At 44.2% G+C, this 21,694-nt stretch overlaps 1 protein-coding gene and 1 long non-coding RNA gene across 3 annotated transcripts; one reads left to right on the top strand and one right to left on the bottom strand.

The window, feature by feature from the left end:
- Window positions 1-689: 689 nt before the first annotated feature.
- On the top strand, window positions 690-7,760 carry LOC135526244 (fructose-bisphosphate aldolase B-like). Its single transcript, XM_064954428.1, has 9 exons — window positions 690-798; window positions 2,133-2,245; window positions 2,482-2,687; window positions 5,573-5,627; window positions 5,789-5,949; window positions 6,168-6,251; window positions 6,481-6,655; window positions 6,862-7,061; window positions 7,270-7,760. Exons 2-9 carry the CDS (start codon window positions 2,134-2,136, stop codon window positions 7,363-7,365), a joined length of 1,089 nt encoding a protein of 362 aa, XP_064810500.1. The 5' UTR covers window positions 690-798; window position 2,133; the 3' UTR covers window positions 7,366-7,760.
- An 8,452-nt stretch (window positions 7,761-16,212) lies between these two features.
- On the bottom strand, window positions 16,213-20,963 carry LOC135527031 (uncharacterized). 2 transcript variants are annotated; one of them, XR_010453393.1, is made up of 3 exons: window positions 20,725-20,963; window positions 20,557-20,625; window positions 16,213-16,438 (listed from the first exon to the last, which is right to left on the bottom strand). It is a non-coding gene; the product is annotated as an uncharacterized LOC135527031 (long non-coding RNA). The 2 variants fall into 2 exon arrangements; XR_010453394.1 differs by lacking the exon at window positions 16,213-16,438 and adding an exon at window positions 18,687-20,451.
- Between the last annotated feature and the right edge of the window lie 731 nt (window positions 20,964-21,694).

The raw sequence follows: 21,694 nt of genomic DNA, 5'->3' as shown, positions 1-21,694 counted from the left end.
AGCAGCAGCACGACAAGGTAGCACGTCTGGTGAACAGGTCTGGGAGGTTCAATGGCCACAGGCAAAACAGCAGAAACTGGATCTGCAGATATTCCATTCCAGCCATTACTATGAGCCTCCTCCCCCTTTAAAGTGCCACCAGCCGCCACTGGTATATATTGCGTTTGAATTACTGTTACAGTACTATTCGTGATGTTTATTGGATTCATTCAGATATTTCTTGTATTTTTTTTTTGTTATTTGTGTATTTGTTGTTGACATTTTACTGCTTTGTAAGGAGCTAGCTACATACGCATTTCACTGCACCCGCTATATCATCTGTTAAACTGTGTAAGCGACCAATTAACTTTGATTTGACGTACAGACAGATGTACCGAGGTAGCCTACAGACACAGACACACACACAACAGCAGGATAGACAAGACAGTATGAAACCTGAAAAGCAACATAATAAATATTATCTGGATTTATTTTAAGGCACACACACCATCATCATGCACTCAACGCGTGCTGTAATGTATAACAAAGGGTTACCTGAGTATACATGGCCTTCCTTTTATCTTGGAAGTCATACTATCAACTTCTGATAAAACTCAAAGTCCACAAAAGATGCATTGATACACTAACAAGCCCCCGTCCGACTTTCTCGACCAATTGCAACCTCCCGCCTCCGTCATCCCGTTCAATAAATAATGCTTTGGAAGCCGGAATCGGCCTTCTCAACTAGTCATAATTGTTGCTTGGAAGTAGGACACCCATTTTCTGCAGCTGTCGGTGTTGACTTTGTCATATTTTTAAGTAAGTTTTCCTTTCAGCTTCAAGCTTAGCCTAAACGTACTAAAACGTTGGAAAAGGTTGCCGGTGGACAGCAGCGCTGAAAGTAGATGCTCTGAAACGTTGCAATGGAATTTTAGTAGGTTACAATGTTTCAGTCCGATGTTGCAAGAAACTCTTTGGAAGTTTGCATTTTTTTTAGGCTCGATGAAGTATGCGAACCTCTGCAACCCATGCGTCAGATACCTCTTCTGTCTAGTCAAAACAGTGTAGGCTAACTCTTTGTAATGCAAGTGAAAGCCTATAACTTTTTTTTGCTTATCTCAAATGTAGATATACACGTATATAATTGAAATCAGCGCGTGATTGTCAGCGTTTAGGTAGTCTGAAATGCCCCACAAAATGTACATTTACATCGAACGTAGCAGGCGTAATAGTATATGTCTAGAGAGGAAGAGCTGAAGCGAGGTTTCACTCTTGCCAAAATGCGTTTATGGGTTATTTTGGGACAAGGACTCCCATTTTTAGGGTGGAGACATGAGCATCTCGTCATTATATATAGATCTCTGATCAGTCTCTGTCCGAGCCGGAAACAGGCGCTGATTATGGTAGCTGATTACCACTCTTCTGCGCAGAACTAGGTTGAATATGTTCTCAATGAAAACTAAAACTCCTTTCAGCCCAGCGTCCCACATAGTTCTTGACTTGATTTCTTTCGTCAATTATTTGATTTCTCTAGAGAAAAGGCACGTTGGGCTCACAAAAAAACGAACTAAATGGAATTCAAGTAATTGAACAGAACTCGGTCAATTAGTTGATCCGGGATGGGGAGATTCAATGGGGAGATTCAAGAGGTTAATAAACCGACAAAAAAATAAATTTCGGTTCATCGCTAAGCATTATTAAACAAAGTTGTAGCAGTTAGAATGTAATGTTTTAAACACGTTGCCATTCCAATCTGAAAAGTCGGCGACGTGTTTGTCACAAGCTACACATATATACATTATCGATTTTTCTATGCTCTAAAGTAGAGCAAAGTCTTCGGTTCCTTCAAACTTCATCCATCCACTTATTTTTTTATAGACCCAACTGAGCTAAACGTTTTTTTCAACAGAATCGGCATAATTAATACACCCCAGCTTTCAGACTAAAGTTCAAACTTCAAGCCATATATTGACAGTTGCTGAGGGAGGAGGGTGAATGTCCTGTACAGAGGTGGTGGGTACTGCCAGTGTCTGAGAATAAACCACACTTGAACCATCAAGACAAATTAGCCTACGTAACTAAATATAGGTTACTGGATTGAATTGATTAAATTCCTTTTTTTCTCTGTTAACTGACTTTTCTCACCCCCACAGGATGACTACCCAGTTCCCAACCCTCTCTCCAGTGCAGAAGAAGGAACTCTCTGACATAGCCCAGAGGATCGTGGCTCCAGGGAAGGGCATTCTGGCAGCAGATGAGTCCACAGGTGAGTAGGCCAAACTGGCCATGGAGGACTGGATGAGTGGGGTGCAGAGGGTGTTGGCGAAGTGGGTGTTGTATTTTCTCAGCAAGTAGTGGTGGCCTGTATGGGTTTGGCATCTGAAGGGTAAGAGTTGGAGGTAGCCTTAATTTGAGAAGTTGCAGGAATCTGTCATTCTTGCAGGCATTGTTCTGCCCCCTGAAATGCCACTAATGTTCTTCCCTGCCAATTTCTCCGTCCAGGCACCATGAGTAACCGCCTGCAGAAGATTAACGTAGAGAACACTGAGGAGAACCGTCGGTCTTTCCGTGACCTCCTGTTCTCTGCAGTTGACCCCAACTGCATTGGTGGAATCATCTTTTTTCACGAGACACTGTATCAGAAGTCTGACAAGGGTGTCCTCTTCACCCAGGTCATCAAGGACAAGGGCATTGTGGTCGGCATCAAGGTGAGAGGACCAGCAATACCATCTTTCAATCCTTGATCAGGGAAGTGAATTGTACTAGCTCAAACGCTGAAATTAGTATGCAGTTTAATTATGTAGTAGGCTAGTATGGATATTTGGACATGGCTACACTCTTCCCATAGTCACCCCCAAAACCAATTCTTTCTTTGGCCGCCGCTCCTTCCAGTTCTCTGCTGCCAATGACTGGAACGAACTACAAAAATCTCAAACTGGAAACACTTATCTCCCTCACTAGCTTTAAGCACCAACTGTCAGAGCAGCTCACAGATTACTTCACCTGTACATAGCCCACCTATAATTTAGCCCAAACAACTTCCTCTTTCCCTAATGTATTTAATTTATTTATTTATTTTGCTCCTTTGTACCCCATTATTTTTATTTCTACTTTGCACATTCTTCCATTGCAAATCTACCATTCCAGTGTTTTACTTGCTATATTGTATTTACTTTGCCACCATGGCCTTTTTTTGCCTTTACCTCCCTTATCTCACCTCATTTGCTCACATCGTATATAGACTTGTTTATACTGTATTATTGACTGTATGTTTGTTTTAAATCAAATCAAATTTTATTTGTCACATACACATGGTTAGCAGATGTTAATGTGAGTGTAGCAAAATGCTTTTACTCCATGTGTAACTCTGTGTCGTTGTATGTGTCGAACTGCTTTGCTTCATCTTGGCCAGGTCGCAATTGTAAATGAGAACTTGTTCTCAACTTGCCTACCTGGTGAAATAAAGGTGAAATAAAAATAAATAAATAAATAGTCTACTGATAAGATTGGTTAGGTGAAGGCAATTATAATCATATGCCCAACCAGCCAACAACTCACTACTGGAGTATATACCGGTTTCACTTATCAAGATTGTGTGTGTGATGTAATATAATGGCATTATAACAATCAAACACTACTGGGAAAGGGTAGGCTTGGGCTCTATACTGTATATATCAGGGTATTTTGAAAGTGTGTGCTATGCCGCCACATTGCTAAGTTAAGTATAACTAAGAAATCTATGATGTGTCAAATGAATTATTTCCAGCTCAGGGCTCAAGCTATGCATTTATGTTTGCTAAGTGTCTAAATGTCAAGCTCAAGCTTCATGGTTACAGCCGAGACATTCAATCCCTTCCTCGATCAAGATCCCCGTTGCCTAAATGATCATATCACCACCACCTTACCTGTCACCCTAGACCCGCTTCAATTTGCTTTCCGCCCCAATTGGTCCACAGACGATGCAATCGCCATCACACTGCCCTATCCCATCTGGACAAGAGGAATACCAATCTGAGAATGCTGTTCATTGACTATAGCTCAGCATTCAACACCATAGTACCCTCCAAGCTCATCATTAAGCTTGAGACTCTGGGTTTCAACTCCGACCTGTGCAATTTTGTCCTGGACTTCCCGACGTTCCACCCCCAGGTGGTGAAGGTAGGAAACATCTCCACTTTGCTGATCCTCAACACTGGGGCCCCACAAGGGTCCGTGCTCAGCCCCCTCCTGTACTCTCTGTTCACCCATGACTGTGTGGCCATGCATACCTCCAACTCAATCATCAAGTTTGCAGACAACAGTAGTAGGCTTGATGACCAACAACCACGAGACAGCCTAAAGGGAGGAGGTGAGGGCCCTTGGAGTGTGGTGTCAGGAAAACAACCCCACTCAACGTCAACAAAACAAAGATGATTGTGGACTTCAGGAAACAGCAGAGCACAATGTATCACCGGGGGGAAACTACTTGCCTTCTAGGAAACCGTACAGCACCCGATGTCACAGGAAGACTAAAAGATCAAGGACAATAACCACCACTGTTCGCTCCACTACCATCCCCAAGGCGAGGTCAGCACAGGTGCATCAAAGCTGAGACTGGAAAAACTGCTTTTATCTCAAGGCCATCAGACTGTTAAACAGCCATCACGAACAGAGGCTGCTGCCTACATACAGACTTGAAATCATTGGCCACTTTTTTTAAAAATGGATCACTAGTCACTTTAATGATGCTACTTTAATGTTTACATCTTGCATCTCATTTTTATATACTGTATTTTGTACTCTCTATTGCATCTTGCCTATGCTGCTCTGTCATTGCTCATCCATATATGTATATATTCGTATTCCATGTCTTTACTTAGATGTGTGTATTAGGTAGTTGAGGTTCTAATTCTCAGAGTAAAAAACTAAATGGACACTATGAAAGCTTAACCAAGTTTATTCTCCCAGAGGGTCAATACAGCTGCATCGGACAAAAACATTTTCACACAAGCACTGATATTAAACCGTTCCTCATAGGCTGAGTCTCCTCCTACAAATCATTCTTTACTGCTAGGCAGGACACTAAGTGATACGGGCCATAAACTTGTATTTTTCCCTTAAAGGTGACCTGACCTCAACCCCACTCATCACTGATCCATGGCTTTCTCCCCTTATCAATGCCACATGTAATCGCTTCCCTGCACTCAATACATTCCAAGCTTAATTGCCCACACTATATACCTTCCTCCTATAACCATTAACTTCTGGACTAGACCCTCTAAACCTCAGCACTCCCTCAGTGACCTGAATAAGCATATTTCATTCTTGGAACCCAACATGTGGAATTGTTAGCTATTGCTGCACTGTCGGAACTAGAAGCACAAGCATTTCGCTACTCACAATAACATCTGCTAACCATGTGTATGTGACTAAAAAAAATAGATTAATTTGTATTGTGCCTCCCCCATAAAAAAAGTTTGGGGAAATCGCGCCCCTTGTGTGCACTTTTGGTTATACATACCCCGGTATGGTACAAAATCGCTACCACTGTATGAACATCTGGATACCACCCAACCCTAGGAAAGGGGTTATAGTTTGACTGTTTGTTTTCTAGGTGGACAATGGCACAGCTGGTCTGAATGGAACAGATGGAGAGATGACCACACAGGGTAAGAATAGCTCATTTCTTTTGCAACTCTAAGTAACAAATGCATTAAAGCTATATATTAAAATCAACCAGCTTCTCCAATCTCGCAAGCCCACGTTTAGTCAGTTTGACATGGTGGCATGACAATGGAAGCAATGTATTGTTAAAAACCTCTTTCATCAGGTCTTGATGGACTCTCGGGGCGTTGTGCTCAGTACAAGAAGGACGGTTGTGACTTCGCCAAGTGGAGGTGTGTGCTCAAGATTTCAGACGCCTGCCCTTCAGCCCTCGCCATCGCAGAGAACGCTAATGTACTTGCCAGATACGCCAGTATCTGCCAACAGGTGTGTGCATGCTATGAGAACTTTGTTTTAAAACTGTAGTGTTTAGGGTAGGATCAAATATAATGTCCCAGAGGGGGAAATTGTCTTAGACACACAGTACTGCTACTGTATACACTACCTGACTTTACGCACAAAACTAACAAATGAACTGAGAGATTCCTCAAAGGCAAGATTTGTCCATATACTGTGTCCACATGTGATAACTCTCCTCTCCTCAGAATGGCCTGGTGCCCATTGTGGAGCCAGAGATTCTGCCTGATGGAGACCATGACCTGCTGTGCACTCAGTACGTCACTGAGAAGGTGATCATAACCTTGCTGTCCTCTCAAATACTTTGTTGGCCTTCAGTTAAACACTCGTGAATCACATTTCTGTCATTTTCTCTCCCTTCCACAAAGCCAGTGCTGTACTGGTTTACCAGCATGGAATTACAAACTCATCCGTCATTCTCCTCTTAGTCATGCCCCAATTTAAGTTCACATCACTGAACCAAACGCCTCTCTAAACCCAACCCAACCCTCCCCTCACCAGGTTCTGGCTGCCACATACAAGGCCCTGAACGATCACCATGTCTACTTGGAGGGCACCCTGCTGAAGCCTAACATGGTCACCGCCGGACACTCCTGCCCCAAGAAGTTCACCCCCCAGGAGGTCGGCATGGCCACCGTCACTGCCCTGAGGCGCACTGTCCCTGCCGCCGTGCCTGGTGAGACTGGGTTGGGGGTTTGTCGAGGTGGTGATGGTAATGTAAGTATTGGGATGTGATCCAACACAGTGATTGCCCCAAACAGGTGAGATTAGGTGAAAAGGTAGACTTGAAACTTGAAGTAAAAACTGTATATTTGTGGTTGATCCGTGATGCCAAAATGAAACCATCACCAAATTGCTGAAAACATTCTACCCCCCCCCAAGGCATCACCTTCCTGTCTGGAGGCCAGAGCGAGGAAGAGGCCACTCAGAATCTGAACGCCATGAACCAGACGGCCCTGCACCGTCCCTGGAAGCTCTCCTTCTCCTACGGCCGTGCACTCCAGGCCTCTGCCCTCGCCGCCTGGAAAGGCAAGGCCGCCAACAAGAAAGCGGCACAGGATGCCTTCACCTCCAGAGCCAAGGTAAGATGGAGGGGCTATGCTATTTTAGGGTAGGGTTGACACCTTGCTTAGAGTTGCAGGCTACATGAATATCATTGGAACGCTATTGTATGGTGTAGTTTTCTTGTATCCTGAAGTAGTGTCCCATTTGCAGTCTCCTTTCTCGCTCTCAATGCTTCATTCTGGAACCACATACCTTGATTACTGAATCACAAATGTACATTTTCAGAGCAATAGCCTTGCCTCCAAGGGAGAGTACACAGTGGTGAGCAGCGCTGACCAGGCCTCCATGCAGTCCCTGCACACAGCTAACTACGTCTACTAACAAGACCACATGTCAGACAAGGACCAAAGAATGCAGAAAATGTCACCTGTACACGTCCCGTCCCTTCTCATTCCTGCAATGACAACATTCCCCTATGACCAATCCAGTTGTAGGAGTTATTATTTTACTACTAATAAACAGATTGAGTAAATAAAATAAATGTGAAATGTTTAAACTTGGGCCTCCAGAGTGGCGATGCTAGAGGCGTCACTACAGACCCTGGTTTGATTCTAGGCTGTATCACAATCGGCGGTGATTAGGAGTCTCATAGTGCGACGCACAATTGGTCCAGCGTCGTTCGGGTTTGGCTGGGGTAGGTCGTCATTGTAAATAAGATTTTGTTCTTAACTGACTTGCCTACTTAAATAAAGGTTTTTAAAAAACTGTTTTAAATGTGTCAAATGCTGTGTGTGGGGGGGAATACATTTAGGGGGTTGTCTGTAAATTAATTAAATGGCCAAAGCATTTAACAATAATGCCATTTGCTGAAAATGTGACATTAACAATGTATAGAACCTACATGTTGAACTGTAATGGCTACAATTGTTGGCTGGATTAAAAAAGGGTGACTTTCATGAGGTGGGTACTTAAAACAAAAATAATATATATATATACACTACCATTCATGTTTAGGGCCACTAAGAAATGTCCATGTTTTAAAAAAAAAAATTTTTAGTCCATTTAATATAACATTAAATTGATTGTTGTGACTATGTAGCTGATTTAAAACAAAATATTTATCAACATAGGCCCATTATCAGCAACCACCACTCCTGTGTTGGTATAGCTAACAACGTGCCATTGGAAGTTTCCATTTTAAAGGCTACTTTTCGAAAACCCTTGTTAGCACAGCTAAACTGTTCTCCTGATTTAATGACGTGATAACTAGTTGAGTATCTGGAGCATCAGTATTTGTGGGTTTGATTATAGGCTCAAAATGCCCAGAAAAATAACTTTTGAAACTTGTCAGTCTATTCTTGTTCTGAGAAATTAAGGTTATTCCATGTGAGAAAATGCCAACAAACTGAAGATTTTGTACCACACTGTACTACTCCCTTCACAGAACAGCGCAAACTGGCTCTAACCAGAATAGAACGAGTGGGATGCCCCGGTGCACAAGTGAGCAAGTACATTAGTGTCTCGTTTGAGAAACTGTTACGCATGCCTCTATGAAGAGGGAACGCAACACCCTGCTACAACTAAACTCTCCGTGAAGTGAAAAAGGTATGGACTGTAGGTGCGAGTAAGGATGATGTGTTACCTATTTTGAACGGTAGTGTGTATACAGTGGGGAGAACAAGTATTTGATACACTGCCGATTTTGCAGGTTTTCCTACTTACAAAGCATGTAGAGTTCTGTAATTTTTTATCATAGGTACACTTCAACTGTGAGACATTAATTTGCATTTTATTGCATGACAAGTATTTGATCACCTACCAACCAATAAGAATTCCGGCTCTCACAGACCTGTTAGACACCAGGGAAAAAAATTGTAGACCTGCACAAGGCTGGGATGTGCTACAGGACAATAGGCAAGCTGCTTGGTGAGAAAGCAACAACTGTTGGCGCAATTATTAGAAAATGGAAGAAGTTCAAGATGACGGTCAATCACCCTCGGTCTGGGGCTCCATGCAAGATCTCACCTCGTGGGGCATCAATGATCATGAGGAAGGTGAGGGATCAGCCCAGAACTACACGGCAGGACCTGGTCAATGACCTGAAGAGAGCTGGGACCACAGTCTCAAAGAAAACCATTAGTAACACACTACGCCGTCATGGATTAAAATCCTGCAGGGCGCGCAAGGTCCCCCTGCTCAAGCCAGCGCATGTCCAGGCCCGTCTGAAGTTTGCCAATGACCATCTGGATGATCCAGAGGAGGAACGGTAGAAGATCATGTGGTCTGATGAGACAAAACTAGAGCTTTTTGGTCTAAACTCTACTCTCTGTGTTAGGAGGAAGAAGGAGGAGTTCAACCCCAAGAACACCATCCCAACCGTGAAGCATTGAGGTGGAAACATCATTTGGGGATGCTTTTCTGCAAAGGGGACAGGTTGACTGCACCGTATTGAGGGGAGGATGGATGGGGCCATGTATCGCGAGATCTTGACCAACAACCTCCTTCCCTCAGTAAGAGCATTGAAGATGGGTCGTGGCTGGGTCCTCTAGCATGACAACGACCCGAAACACACAGCCAGGGCAACTAAGGAGTGGCTCCGTAAGAAGCATCTCAAGGTCCTGGAGTGGTCTAGCCAGTCTCCAGACCTGAACCCAATAGAACATCTTTGGAGGGAGCTGAAAGTCCGTATTGCCCAGCGACAGCCCCGAAACCTGAAGGATCTGGAGGTCTGTATGGAGGAGTGGGCCAAAATCCCTGCTGCAGTGTGTGCAAACCTGGTCAAGAACTACAGGAAACGTATCATCTCTGTAATTGCAAACAAAGGTTTCTGTACCAAATATTAAGTTCTGCTTTTCTGATGTATCAAATATTTATGTCATGCAATAAAATGCAAATTAATTACTTAAAAATCATACAATGTGATTTTCTGAATTTTTGTTGTAAATTCCATCTCTTACAGATGAAGTGCACCTATGATTAAAAAAATACAGACCTCTACATGCTTTGTATGTAGGAAAACCGGCAAAATCGGCGGTGTATCAAATACTTGTCATCCCCACTGTGTGTGTGTATATATATATATATGTACCAGTCAAAAGTTTGGACACACCTACTCAAGGGTTTTTCTTGATGTATTGGTCTTTTATGAAATAGCCCTGCCTTGTCACAACTGATTGTCCCAAATGCATTGAAAGAAATTCCACAAAATAACTTATGATAGGGCTGTCTGCTGCCCCCTTTGGAGTAATTACGTGCCCATATTAAACAGAAAAAAAATCTGTCAAAAATTGCTAATATATGCATATAAAAATATTATTGAATAGAAAACACTCTAAAGTTTCTAAAACCGTTGAAATTATGTATGTATGTAAAGCAGAACTCTCAGGGCAGTCATTCTCCCAAACTCTCTCTTGTCATCATAAAAGTTGGCCCAACTTTGACGTCATCGCCCCCACCCTTCCCAAGCACCTACAGACCTGGGAACAGTTTCTATGTCTTCAGCGCGATGTCTGCTTTCAATGGGGCTTCTCATTGTGAGAATCGCACGCTCACGAGAGTTTTGGCGGCCCGAAACCTTTCGGTCACGTGAAAAAAAAGGTCACATTCATGAGCGCTCTCCTCCGGTGATCTCTCTCTTCCAAGATTGATTAAACGACGATTGTTTCTGTTCGTCCTGAGGATTGTTGTGCACCTTTATAACATGCTAAAGCTTGGTTATGAACATAGTTTGACAAGTTTAGTCGACATATAATATGTAATTTCGACGTTTTGGTGCGCATCCACTTGACTTTTGGCTGCATTTCAACCGAAATATGCCGTGTTTGATAACCGAAAGACACAGACTTCACAACTAAACGCTGTTTTTGGTAAGTATAATTCCTTCCAGGTCTTCTGATGGAAGAACAGCAAATGTAAGGGAATATTTATGTGTTAAATTTGGGTTTCTGTGGACTCCAAGATAGAGGAGCCATAATGCTAATTTCTGAGCGCCGACTCATATTATAGCCTAGTGAACGAATTCTGTAACGTTAAAAATAAATGTAACACAGCGATTGCATTTAGAAGAAGTGTATCTTTCTATATATATGTAGAACATGCATATTTAGTTAAAGTTTATGATGTGTACTGCTTGTTATCTGCCGGAGCTATCGTCATTTCTCAGGACATTTGAGTAGCATTTTTTGAACAATGCGTCATTGTAAACAGAGATTTATGGATATATATAGCATATTATTGAAAAAAAACATAAATGTACTGTGTAACATGTTATATTACTGTCATCTGATGAATATTTCAAAAGGTTAGTGAATTATTTTTCTTTTAATCCTGCGTTTGTTGATTGCATATTTTGTTCAACTTGGCTATGCAAATTAGCTGTGTCTTCGGTGGTGGTTTGACATAAATATGTGCTATGTTTTCGCCGTAAAACATTTTAGAAATCTGACTTGCTGGGTAGATAAACAAGGTGTTTATCTTTCATTTGAGCTATTGGACTTGTTAATGTGTGGAGGTTAAATATTTTTAGAATATTTTTTGCGTTCCATGCGCCACATTCCAGCTGAACGTGGGAGGGAAAGTTCCCAAATGGGACTCAAGATCCCTAACAGGCACACCTGTTAATAATTCAAATGCATTCCAGGTGACTACCTCGTGAAGCTGGTTGAGAATGCCAAGGATGGCTACTTTGAAGAATACACAATTTGATTTGTTTAACATTTGTGGTTACTACATGATTTCATAATTGATGTAGTCACTATTCTACAATGTAGTAAAAATAAAAAAACCTTGAATATGGTGTGTCAACTGTTGACTGATACTGTACATGTTGAAGACGGTGGGGTTTAACCTGTTGAAACTCTAGGGGCGCAATTTCATTTTTGGATGAAAAACGTTCCCGTTTTAACCTCTTACACCTATGGTGGCGCTATTTCATTTTTGGAAGAAAAACGTTCCCGTTTTAAACAAGATATTTTGTCACAAAAAGATGCTCGACTATGCATATAATTGCTACTGTTCGAAAGAAAACACTCTGACGTGTCCAGAAATACAAATATCTTCTCTGTGCGTGCCCTTTAACGTGAGCTTCAGGCAAAACCAAGATGACTTGGCATCCAGGAAATGACAAGGATTTTTGAGGCTCTGTCTTTCATGATCTCCTTATATGGCTGTGAACGCAAGAGGAATGAGTCTGCCCTTTCTGTCGTTTCCCCAAGGTGTCTGCAGCATTGTGACGTATTTGTAGGCAGATCATTGGAAGATTGACCATAAGAGACCACATTTACCACGTGTCCGCCCGGTGTCCTGCGCCGAAATTGGTGCGCAAAAGTCACCTGCCAGTATTTTTCCATGGGAGAAAAGAGAGAGAAGCAAGCTTCCACGAACTGCATGTCAATGAAGAGATATGTGAAAAAACACCTTGAGGATTGATTCCAAACAACGTTTGCCATGTTTCGGTCGATATTATGTAGTTAATCCGGAAAAAGTTTCACGTTGTAGGTGACTGCATTTTCGGTTCGTTTCGGAAGCCAGACGCAATGTGGAAAACGGAACGATTTCTCCTACACACAGACGCTTTCAGGAAACACTGCGCATTTGGTGTGTAACTGAGAGTCTCCTCATTGAAAACATCAGAAGCTCTTCAAAGGTAAATGATTTTATTTATTTGGTTATCTGGTTTTTGTGAAAATGTTGCGTGCTACACGTTATTCAAAATGCATTGCTAGCTTTGCATACTCTTACACAAATTAGTCAATTTCTATGGTTCAAAAGCATATTTTGAAAATCTGAGATGACAGTGTTGTTAAGAAAAGGCTAAGCTTGAGAGCAGATGCATTATTTTCATTTTATTTGCGATTTTCAGAAATCGTTAACGTTACATTATGCTAATGAGCTTCAGGCTATAACTGTATACAGGTTTTTTCATAGCCAAACGTGAACAAAACGGAGCGATTTGTCCTACACAAATAATATTTTTTTGAAAAACTGCACATTTGCTATGTAACTGAGAGTCTCCTCATTGAAAACATCCGAAGCTCTTCAAAGTTAATGATTTTATTTATTTGGTTATCTGGTTTTTGTGAAAATGTTGCGTGCTAAATGCTACTCAAAATGCTAAGCTAGCTTAGCATACTCTTACACAAATTAGTGAATTGCTATGGTTCAAAAGCATATTTTGAAAATCTGAGATGACAGTGTTGTTAAGAAAAGGCTAAGCTTGAGAGTAGGTGCATTATTTTCATTTTATTTGCGATTTTCAGAAATCGTTAACGTTGCGTTATGCTAATGAGCCTGAGGCTTTAGTCACAATCCCGGATCCGGGATGGGGAGTTTCAAGAAGTTAAGTTGCATCACTGTCTCACCCCACTGCTTTGTGGAAAGACCACATTTATTTGTGTACATGAATTTTATCCTACAATGCAAATTGAGTCAAAAGCCTTTTGAAATCAACGAAGCATGAGAAGACCTTAACTTTTTTGTTTGTTAATTAGGGTGTGCAGGGTGAATACGTGGTCTGTCGTACGGTAATTTGGTGAAAACACAATTTGACATTTTCTCAATTCATTTTCAATGAGGAAATGTACACGTCTGCTGTTGATGTATGTCCCACAATTATTGGGCTCAAATTTGTCTCCCATTTTGTGGATTTGGGTGATCAGTCCTTGGTTCCAAATATTATGGAAGATCTCTCTTAAGTGACTACCTCATCTCTGTACCCCACCCATACAATTATCCGTAAGGTCCCTCAGTCGAGCAGCGAATATCAAACAGATTCAACCACAAAGACCAGGGAGATTTTCCAATGCCTCGCAAAGAAGGGCACCTATTGGAAGATGGGTCAATATAATGAAAGCAGATATTGAATGTCCCTTTGAGCATGGTGAAGTTATTAATTACACTTTGGATGGTGTATCAATACACCCAGTCACTACAAAAATAGTCATCCTTTCATTATATTTTTTTTAAAGTAGGCAAGTCAGTTAAGAACATTCTTATTTACAATGACGGCCTAACTTGGACGATGCTGGGCCAATTGTCTGCCGCCCTATGGGACTCCCAATCACAGCCGGTTGTGATATAGCCTGGAATCAAACCAGGGTCTGTAGTGACGCCTCTAGCACTGAGATGCACTGCCTTAGGAAGCTCCCGAGTGGCGCAGCGGTCTAACTCAGTTGCCGGAGAGGAAGCAAACCGCTCAGGGATTTTACTATGAGGCCAATGGTGACTAAAACGGTTAGAGTTTAATGGCTGTGATAGGAGAAAACTGAGGACGGATCAACAACATTGGAGTTACTTCACAATATTTACTGAAAAGAAGGAAGCTGGTACAGAATAACAAATATGTGGCAAAGAAATTAACTACTATTGCTGTCTAGCAATGATCAACAGCCTGCTTGATAGAGGTTGAATACTTTTCTAAGAATAATGAGCAAATATTGTACAATCCAGGTGTGCAAAGCTCTTAGAGACTTACCCAGAAAGACTCACAACTGTGTTCACTATCAAAGGTAATTCTAACGTGTGAATACATATGTAAATTAGATATTTTTGTATTTCATTTGCAATAAATTAGCAACATTTTTGAAAAAGGTTTTCACTTTCATTATGGGGTATTGTGTATAGATGTGTAAAAAACATTTAATTCATGCTGTAATGCAACAAAATGTGCAATAAGTCCAAGGGGTATGAATAGTTTCTGAAAGCACTTTCCAGCCTTGTAAGACTAAGTAGCTAGATTATTGTCAATGTACAGTGTTTATGTATAGTAAGAACTAAAATATACATTTTAGACTCGAATTGGACGTAAATTTATTTCTTGCACTTGCTAGTGTGACTCACCTGCGGCAGCTGAACGCTCCTCGAGACTTGATGGTTGACCACTAAAGCTTGTGGCTTATCAATATTATAAATGATTGGTAGTCAAAAGGTAAAACAATAACATGATATTCAGCGGCAGCTGAACGCTCCTCGAGACTTGATGGTTGACCACTAAAGCTAGTGGCTTATCAATGTTAGAAATTATTGGTAGTCAAATTTTAAAACAATAACATGATACTCAAATGAGTAGCTGTGTAAAAAAATAGTTTTTCACTCAATAAAGCATTACAAAAAGCAAGCTACACAAATACAGTGCAATTAAAAACACCCCATTACACACACAGTTTTGTATGCTATCCTTGTTGGGACCAAATAATTGATTCCCATCCAAAATCATATTTTCCTTAACCCTAAATCTAACCTCAACCCCCAACCCTTAACTCTAAAACTTTACCCAACTGTAACTCCTGACCCTAATTGTATCTCTAACCCTAAAATAGCATTTTTCCTCATGGGGATGGCAAAATGTCCTTGTGTTAGTATCCTTGTGAGGCTACCCACAAGGATAGTTGAACAAAAACACACTCACACCACACAGTTGCTGCAGTACAGTATAATTCATATGTTATTATAGACCATTTCCTTTCATCAGATATAGGACAAGTTCTGACTATAACTATACGTCCTCCACTAAGGGGAGTAGTATACACAAACGAGCCAAATGAACACGTTTGATTGGTTAGTGAGTATAGGCCTGCTGAAGTGAAGATTATCAGGAGTAGGTTGAATAGTATGCCTTCTCCTTTTTAGGTTTCACTTTAATTATCCCCAGGCTCAATTCTTTCCGAGATATCAGGCTCGGTGGATGATATTAGCTGGATAATAAAATAACAACAGGTAAAGATGAGGAAGGAGTTAGAGACACACACAGAAAGAAGCTATTGCTAAACAATATCTTTGTTGAAGAGCTAAAAAGCCTGCCAGATGGCTAGGTAAGTCAGTGAACAGTTCATCTCCAACGGCAAACTAAGTAAATCGAGCATCTGACCAAATGACGCAAGACCTTTGTTCTGAGTTTAGTCGAGATTAATGGAAAGTAGGCTAGGTTTCCTGAGTGTATGAGGACTTCAGGGCAAAATATGCCATGGTGGACAGGAGGATAAGGAGTGCCAAGACACACAGAGGAAGTTATCAATATCTCTGTGCTCACAATCTGTAAGAGAGAGAGAGAGAATACCCAAACAGAAAATAATTAACCCAGAGCAGAGCAACTCTATAGCAGGTGATTTTGATAGATTGGTTTTTACACAGTGTGGCAGACCAGGGGGTTGGGTCGAAACGTTTACACAGATCAGACATGGACAAAGTAGGATTAGCTCAGTTTCAAAGGTGTTTATTAAAATAATAGTCCAAAATAAAATAATAGTCCTGGCCGGAGAGCCCGTCGAGACCTGGCATGTCCAGCAGATGGAGTATACATCACAAGGCGATGGCTCTATCTGTCACCAGGCCTCGACTAGTCTCCCCTTACGCCCCCCCCACCTCCCCCCTTAGCTCTGTCGGGGAGGGGACTGTCATCAGTGCGACGTTTGTCTCCCTTCTCGATAGGTTATCCGCGTTTGCATGCTTCACCCCTGACCTGTGCACAACAAAAAAAGAGAAGCGTTGAAGGGACAAGAACCATCTGGTGACCCAATCGTTTGTGTTCTTTCCCCTGACCATCCAGACAAGGGGAGCATGGTCTGTGGGTATCAAAAAGGTAATACTTGAGAGAGTCTAGCGCCCACTTCACCGCTAGACACTATTTTTCTAAAATAGAATACTGTTTTTCTCTATGTATCAGCTTTCGGCTGATGTACTTGATGGGGTGCTCCTCCCCATCGTGTATCTGGGACAGAACGACCCCTAGTCCTGTATCACATGCTGGACCAACATCGGCACCTGGAAATCGGGAGTTTGCGAGAATCGAATGGGAGCACGACGCTTCGTTCAGGCGGCTGAAAGCTGATTCAGTCTCATCCGTCCAGTTCACTGTTTTCGGGAGGCGGGCCCTGGTTAGATCAGTGAGGAGGGAAGCTATAGCAACAAAAGTTGGGGATAAACCGGCTATAGTATCCTGCCAGTCCCAGTAAGGACTTGACCTGTGTCTTGGTGCGTGGAACGGGCCACTCACGTACCGCGTGAACCTTCCTCTCCTGGGGCTTGACGTTCCCCCGTCCGATCAAATACCCCAGGTGCTCCACCTCCTCGAACCCTAGTTTGCATTTTTTGGGGTTTGCGGTCAACCCGGCTTGTCTGAGCGCGTCCAGCACCGCCTGGAAGGCGCGCCAGGTGCTCTTCCCAACCTTGGCTGTGGATGATGATATTATCTAAATAGGCCGCTGCGTACTACTGGTGAGGTCAAAGTGCTTTGTTCATCAGTCGCTGGAACGTGGGCGGGGCTCCGTGGAGACTGGACACGAGCACCCGGTACTGATACAATACATCTGGTGTCAAACGCCGTCTTCCCCCGGGGGGAGGCTGCCAATGCTACCTGCCAATATCCTTTGGTCAGGTCAAGGGTGCTGATGTACCGGGCCTTTCCCAATCGGTCAACGAGTTTGTCCACCCTTGGCATGGGGTAGGCGTCGAACAAGTTTGTCATTCACACCCCATTCTCACAGCTTTTCGATCACATCGTATGGCCCGTGCCATGTTGCCAGGAGCTTACTTTCGGCTGTGGGGATTAAGACCAACACCCTGTTTCCACCTGGAATTCTCGGGGACGGGCTCCCCGATTGTAGACCTGGGCTTGGGCGCATTGGGCCTTCTCCAGATGTTCCATCACGACTGGCCATATGGCTGTCATCCGCCCCCTCATCGTCTCCGCGTGCTCTACCACGCTGTGTAAGGGGGTCGGTTGGGCTTCCCCACACCTCCTTGGGGAGGTCCAGTAGGCCTTGTGGCCTCCTCCCGTAGAGGAGATTGAAAGTGGAAAACCCAGTGGAGGACTGGGGTACTTCTCGGATTGAGAACATTAGATGGGATAGTAGCTGGTCCCAGTTCTTCCCGTCCTGCTCGATGACCTTCCGCAGCATTTGTTTGAGCATTTTAATTGAACCTCTCGACGAGCCCATCCGTCTGTGGGTGGAAGACGGAGGTCCGGATCTGCTTGATCTGCAGGAGAGCACACAAATCTTTCATTAGGCGGCACATAGACAAAGGTACTGAGTTTTTCAGGATCTCGTTCGGGATGCCCACCCAGCTAAAGAAGTGGAACAGCTCCCGGGGTGATTCCCTTGGATACCGCCGCCCGTGGGGAATGGCTCAGGATACCGGGTGGCATAGTCCACTATTACCAGGATGTACCGGTGTCGTCATGCTGTTTTTACCAGGGGTACCACTATGTCCATTGTGATGTGTTCAAAGGACACCCCGATGACCGGTAGGGGGACTAGTGGGTTTCGGAAGTGTGCCTTTGGGGCAGTCATTTGACAATCCGGGCAGCTGCGACAAATCTTCCACGGCCCTCCTCATCCCGGGCCAGTGGAACCGGGCGGAGATCCGTTCACAGTCTTCTCTATTCCAAGGTGCGCCCACAACAGGTAGGTGTGGGCCAGCTGAAGAACGCTTCCCATGTACCGTCCGAGCAGCAGCAATACCTCTCGAAGTTCCCCCTGTTGGCGCGACTCCTGATACAAAAGGTTTCGACTGGCCCCTCGAAAGCGAAGAGGGGGAGGCTTGGCTCTTCCTCACGGCGTTCCCCAGGGGGTCGGGTTCCGGGACCCCCTCCGACCCCGTAGATACAGGTTGATCAACCATTTGTTTCCGGGCCGCACAGGCGACGGATCATCCTCGCTCTCGTCCTCGGCCGGGCTCGTGCCTTCCTCAGCTCGTGCCCCCACAGGGCCGTGAACAGCGGACAATCTCGTCCCACTAGGAGAGGTGCCGGCAACTCAGGTACTGCACCTACCATCATCTGGCAGTTCCCTTGTGGCATCACGATTTTGGCCCATACGGTTGGATACCGCTTTGTATCCCTGTGAACACAGGAAATGGACATCTCCCTACCACGTTTGGTATTCTGGTTCAGCAAGCTCGTGATTACGAGGGTAACCATACTTCCGGAGTCTAATAGAGCTTCCGTGTCGTGTCCGTCAACCTTGTCCGTGACCATGGGTGCAGTTGATTCGTGATGTGCCCAACAGGAGGTGACGTAGTTTACTGCTTGACCCACCTCGCCTCCGAAGCTTGCTGATGGCATCGACTCCTCTCGAGTCGGGCAATTCCAGGCAATGTGCCCCCGGGCACCACACTCAAAACACCTCCTTTGGTCTACATCTACCTGGGGTTGTCGGTGGCGGGTCAGCCCTACCCCAGCCGTCTCTCCACGGGTTTGCGGTCCTTTGGCCCTGCCGACTGTCGGTTCGAGGTACACAGCAGTGGGGCTGTCCTTCCGACTCCTCGAACCGTTTGCTGACTCGGCCCGGCTCCCACTCAGCAGGGCCTGAATGTTCTGATGCATCTCCACTGCTTCCAGGAGGCCCTCCAAATGTCTGGTGCGCACATAGACTCGCTGCCCTTTTTATGTCGTGGGGTAATGCCCGTAGGAAGCGATCCAGGACTACTTTGTCTAGGATGGAGAGGGTGGATACGTCAGTTAGGAGCCATCCCCTGGTGATGCACAGTAGGTCTCTCATCTGGGCTGAGGGGGAAGCGTCGGCTATGAGCCTCCAGTCATGGCATAGTTGAGCCCGATGGGCCAGGCTGTACCCGTAGCGGCTGAGTATCTCCCGTTTGAGTCCGTCGTAGCCTGTTCATAGTTCAGGTCCCAATACGACTTTTGGGCATTCCCAGAGAGGCTCGGGCCAGCAGACTGGCCCACTTCTGCCTTGGCCATCCTGCCTGTATTGCTGTCCATTCAAACGTACAGAGGTAGGTTTCGATGTCGTCATCTTCTGTTAGCTTGATTATAAACTTGTTTGGATGTGATACAGTAGACGCTCCTCCTTGTAGCTTCCTGATTTCCTCAATGAGGCGGACGTTTTGTAGCCGCTGTTCCTCCAGCATTTGTTCCTGAACCGCCTGTTGGGCTTGTTGGGCCCGGATGAACTGAGTTATCAACTCGTCCATGTTGATGCTGCGTAAATGTCAATACTGATCTGACCACATTATCAGAGTGCCTTCATTCTACCCCACTTGTGGCAGACCAGGGGGTTGGGTCAAAACGTTTACACAGATCAGACATGGACAGAGTAGGATTAGCTCAGTTTCAAAGGTGTTTATTAAAATAATAGTCCACATGAAAAGAATAGGTCTCCCCCAAGAGACCCTCTCTGGGATACCATCTTCTGGGCTCCGGGTCTTGCTGTATCCTGTGGGGATCAAAAACTGAACTCCCTCCTGTTACCTCTGGTACTGTCCCCAACTATACAGGAGTCCTTTCCTCCCCCAGTCTCTCCGCTGTGTGCTGCCCTTCTGGCAGCTTTATGGGAGTTGTAAAGCTGGTGAGCAATCAGCCCTTTATTACGGACCATTCCCCAATCAGACCCAATTAGTCCTTTCCGGAGAGCCGTCGAGACCTGGCACGTCCAGCAGATGGAGCCATCGCCTGGTGATGTATACTCCATCCGTCACCAGGCCTCGATGAGTCTCCCCCTGGTGGCTGACCTGCTGTACATAACAACAGATTGCCATATATTCTTTATTTTAACTTCAGGATCAGAACTCACATCTTTCCACACGCCATCCCTCATCTGATATGTACAATGTACCTACCGTATTCTGTAGCCAATGGAGACCAGTACAACCAACAGGGAGACTATGTTGGAGGCCAATCACAGTCACCTGCAAAAAGATGGAGATTGAGATGAAACATTGCAACTGGTGAGAGGGCTATTAAAGTTGTTTTATAGACAGCTGTAGTAAAACGCCAAAAGGATCTACCTCCTGGTCCTCTTCCCCAGTCTTACCCACCAAGGGTAGAGACAGAGAGGACCTCGCCTACTGAAATACCGGATTTGGCAAAGCCACCAGAAGACGACTCAAGCCAACCAACTATTGAACCTGACTGGTGTCAGGAAGAATCACCCTCTGCCTCAAGTGACACCTCTGAATGGGAACAGCTGATAGACTCATTGCTGATAGAGTAAGGGCACTGTCATAAACAGAGGCCCATATGTGCACTGTAAGAAAAGTATTTCCTGTTGTAAGATATGTCATCACCCTCTCTGCTCTAGGGGAAGGGGAGGAGCAGCGGATCGGGTGCAGAGAATCAAAAGGTATATAAAGAGACATTTGCCATTACTTTGGCGCTGACTTCTTGAATTCTGAATTCATTTAGACAACCATTTGACTTCGGGTAAATTGACACCTGACTCAAATTACTTAAAAGATTCTAACTTGTTGGATCTGAGAAGTAACTCTCCGATATACCGTTTAACTATTGAACAGTTGTTTTGTGGGTTTTGCGCCAGGTACGTGGGTGCTGATGCAAATATATCCAGAGAGTTCTCTGTAGCCTCTCGATTGAGCTCAGCATCTCGACCTTGTTGCGGGCCACTGATGCTGCGGTAGTTCAACGGGACTGAGAGGCACTCTAGTCCTTAAGGTTATCCCTTGCTTTCTCTTATGGATGTCTGAATTGACCCTGTGGTTTTGCGCCAGGTACGTGGGTGCTGATGCAAATATATCCAGAGTTCTCTGTAGCCTCTCGATTGAGCTCAGCATCTCAACCTCGTTGCGGGCACTGACCTTTTGATATTCCATTTGGGGCAGAGAATCACCAGCGGGTTCTCTAATCCAGTGCAAACTTGAATCTCTAAATTTAGTAAACCACCGACTTCAAGTCAACCTCTCAGCCAGTAGAGGGGAGTCGCTACTAACTAAATTATAAAAGAACTCTGACCGATTGAAA

The sequence above is a fragment of the Oncorhynchus masou genome, chromosome 32 (assembly GCF_036934945.1).
Source record: "Oncorhynchus masou masou isolate Uvic2021 chromosome 32, UVic_Omas_1.1, whole genome shotgun sequence".
NCBI classification, from domain to species: Eukaryota; Metazoa; Chordata; class Actinopteri; order Salmoniformes; family Salmonidae; genus Oncorhynchus; species Oncorhynchus masou.
The sequence above is the reverse complement of the archived record's forward strand: the minus strand, read 5'-3'. Positions and strand labels throughout refer to the sequence as shown.

Excerpts from the sequence above, each read along its gene's own strand:
- LOC135526244 (XM_064954428.1), top strand. The coding sequence starts at position 2,134 with ATGACTACCCAGTTCCCAACCCTCTCTCCAGTGCAGAAGAAGGAACTC. Across the intron at positions 2,246-2,481 it reads GGCAGCAGATGAGTCCACAG|GCACCATGAGTAACCGCCTG; the intron begins GTGAGTAGGCCA and ends TTCTCCGTCCAG. Across the intron at positions 5,950-6,167 it reads ACGCCAGTATCTGCCAACAG|AATGGCCTGGTGCCCATTGT; the intron begins GTGTGTGCATGC and ends TCCTCTCCTCAG.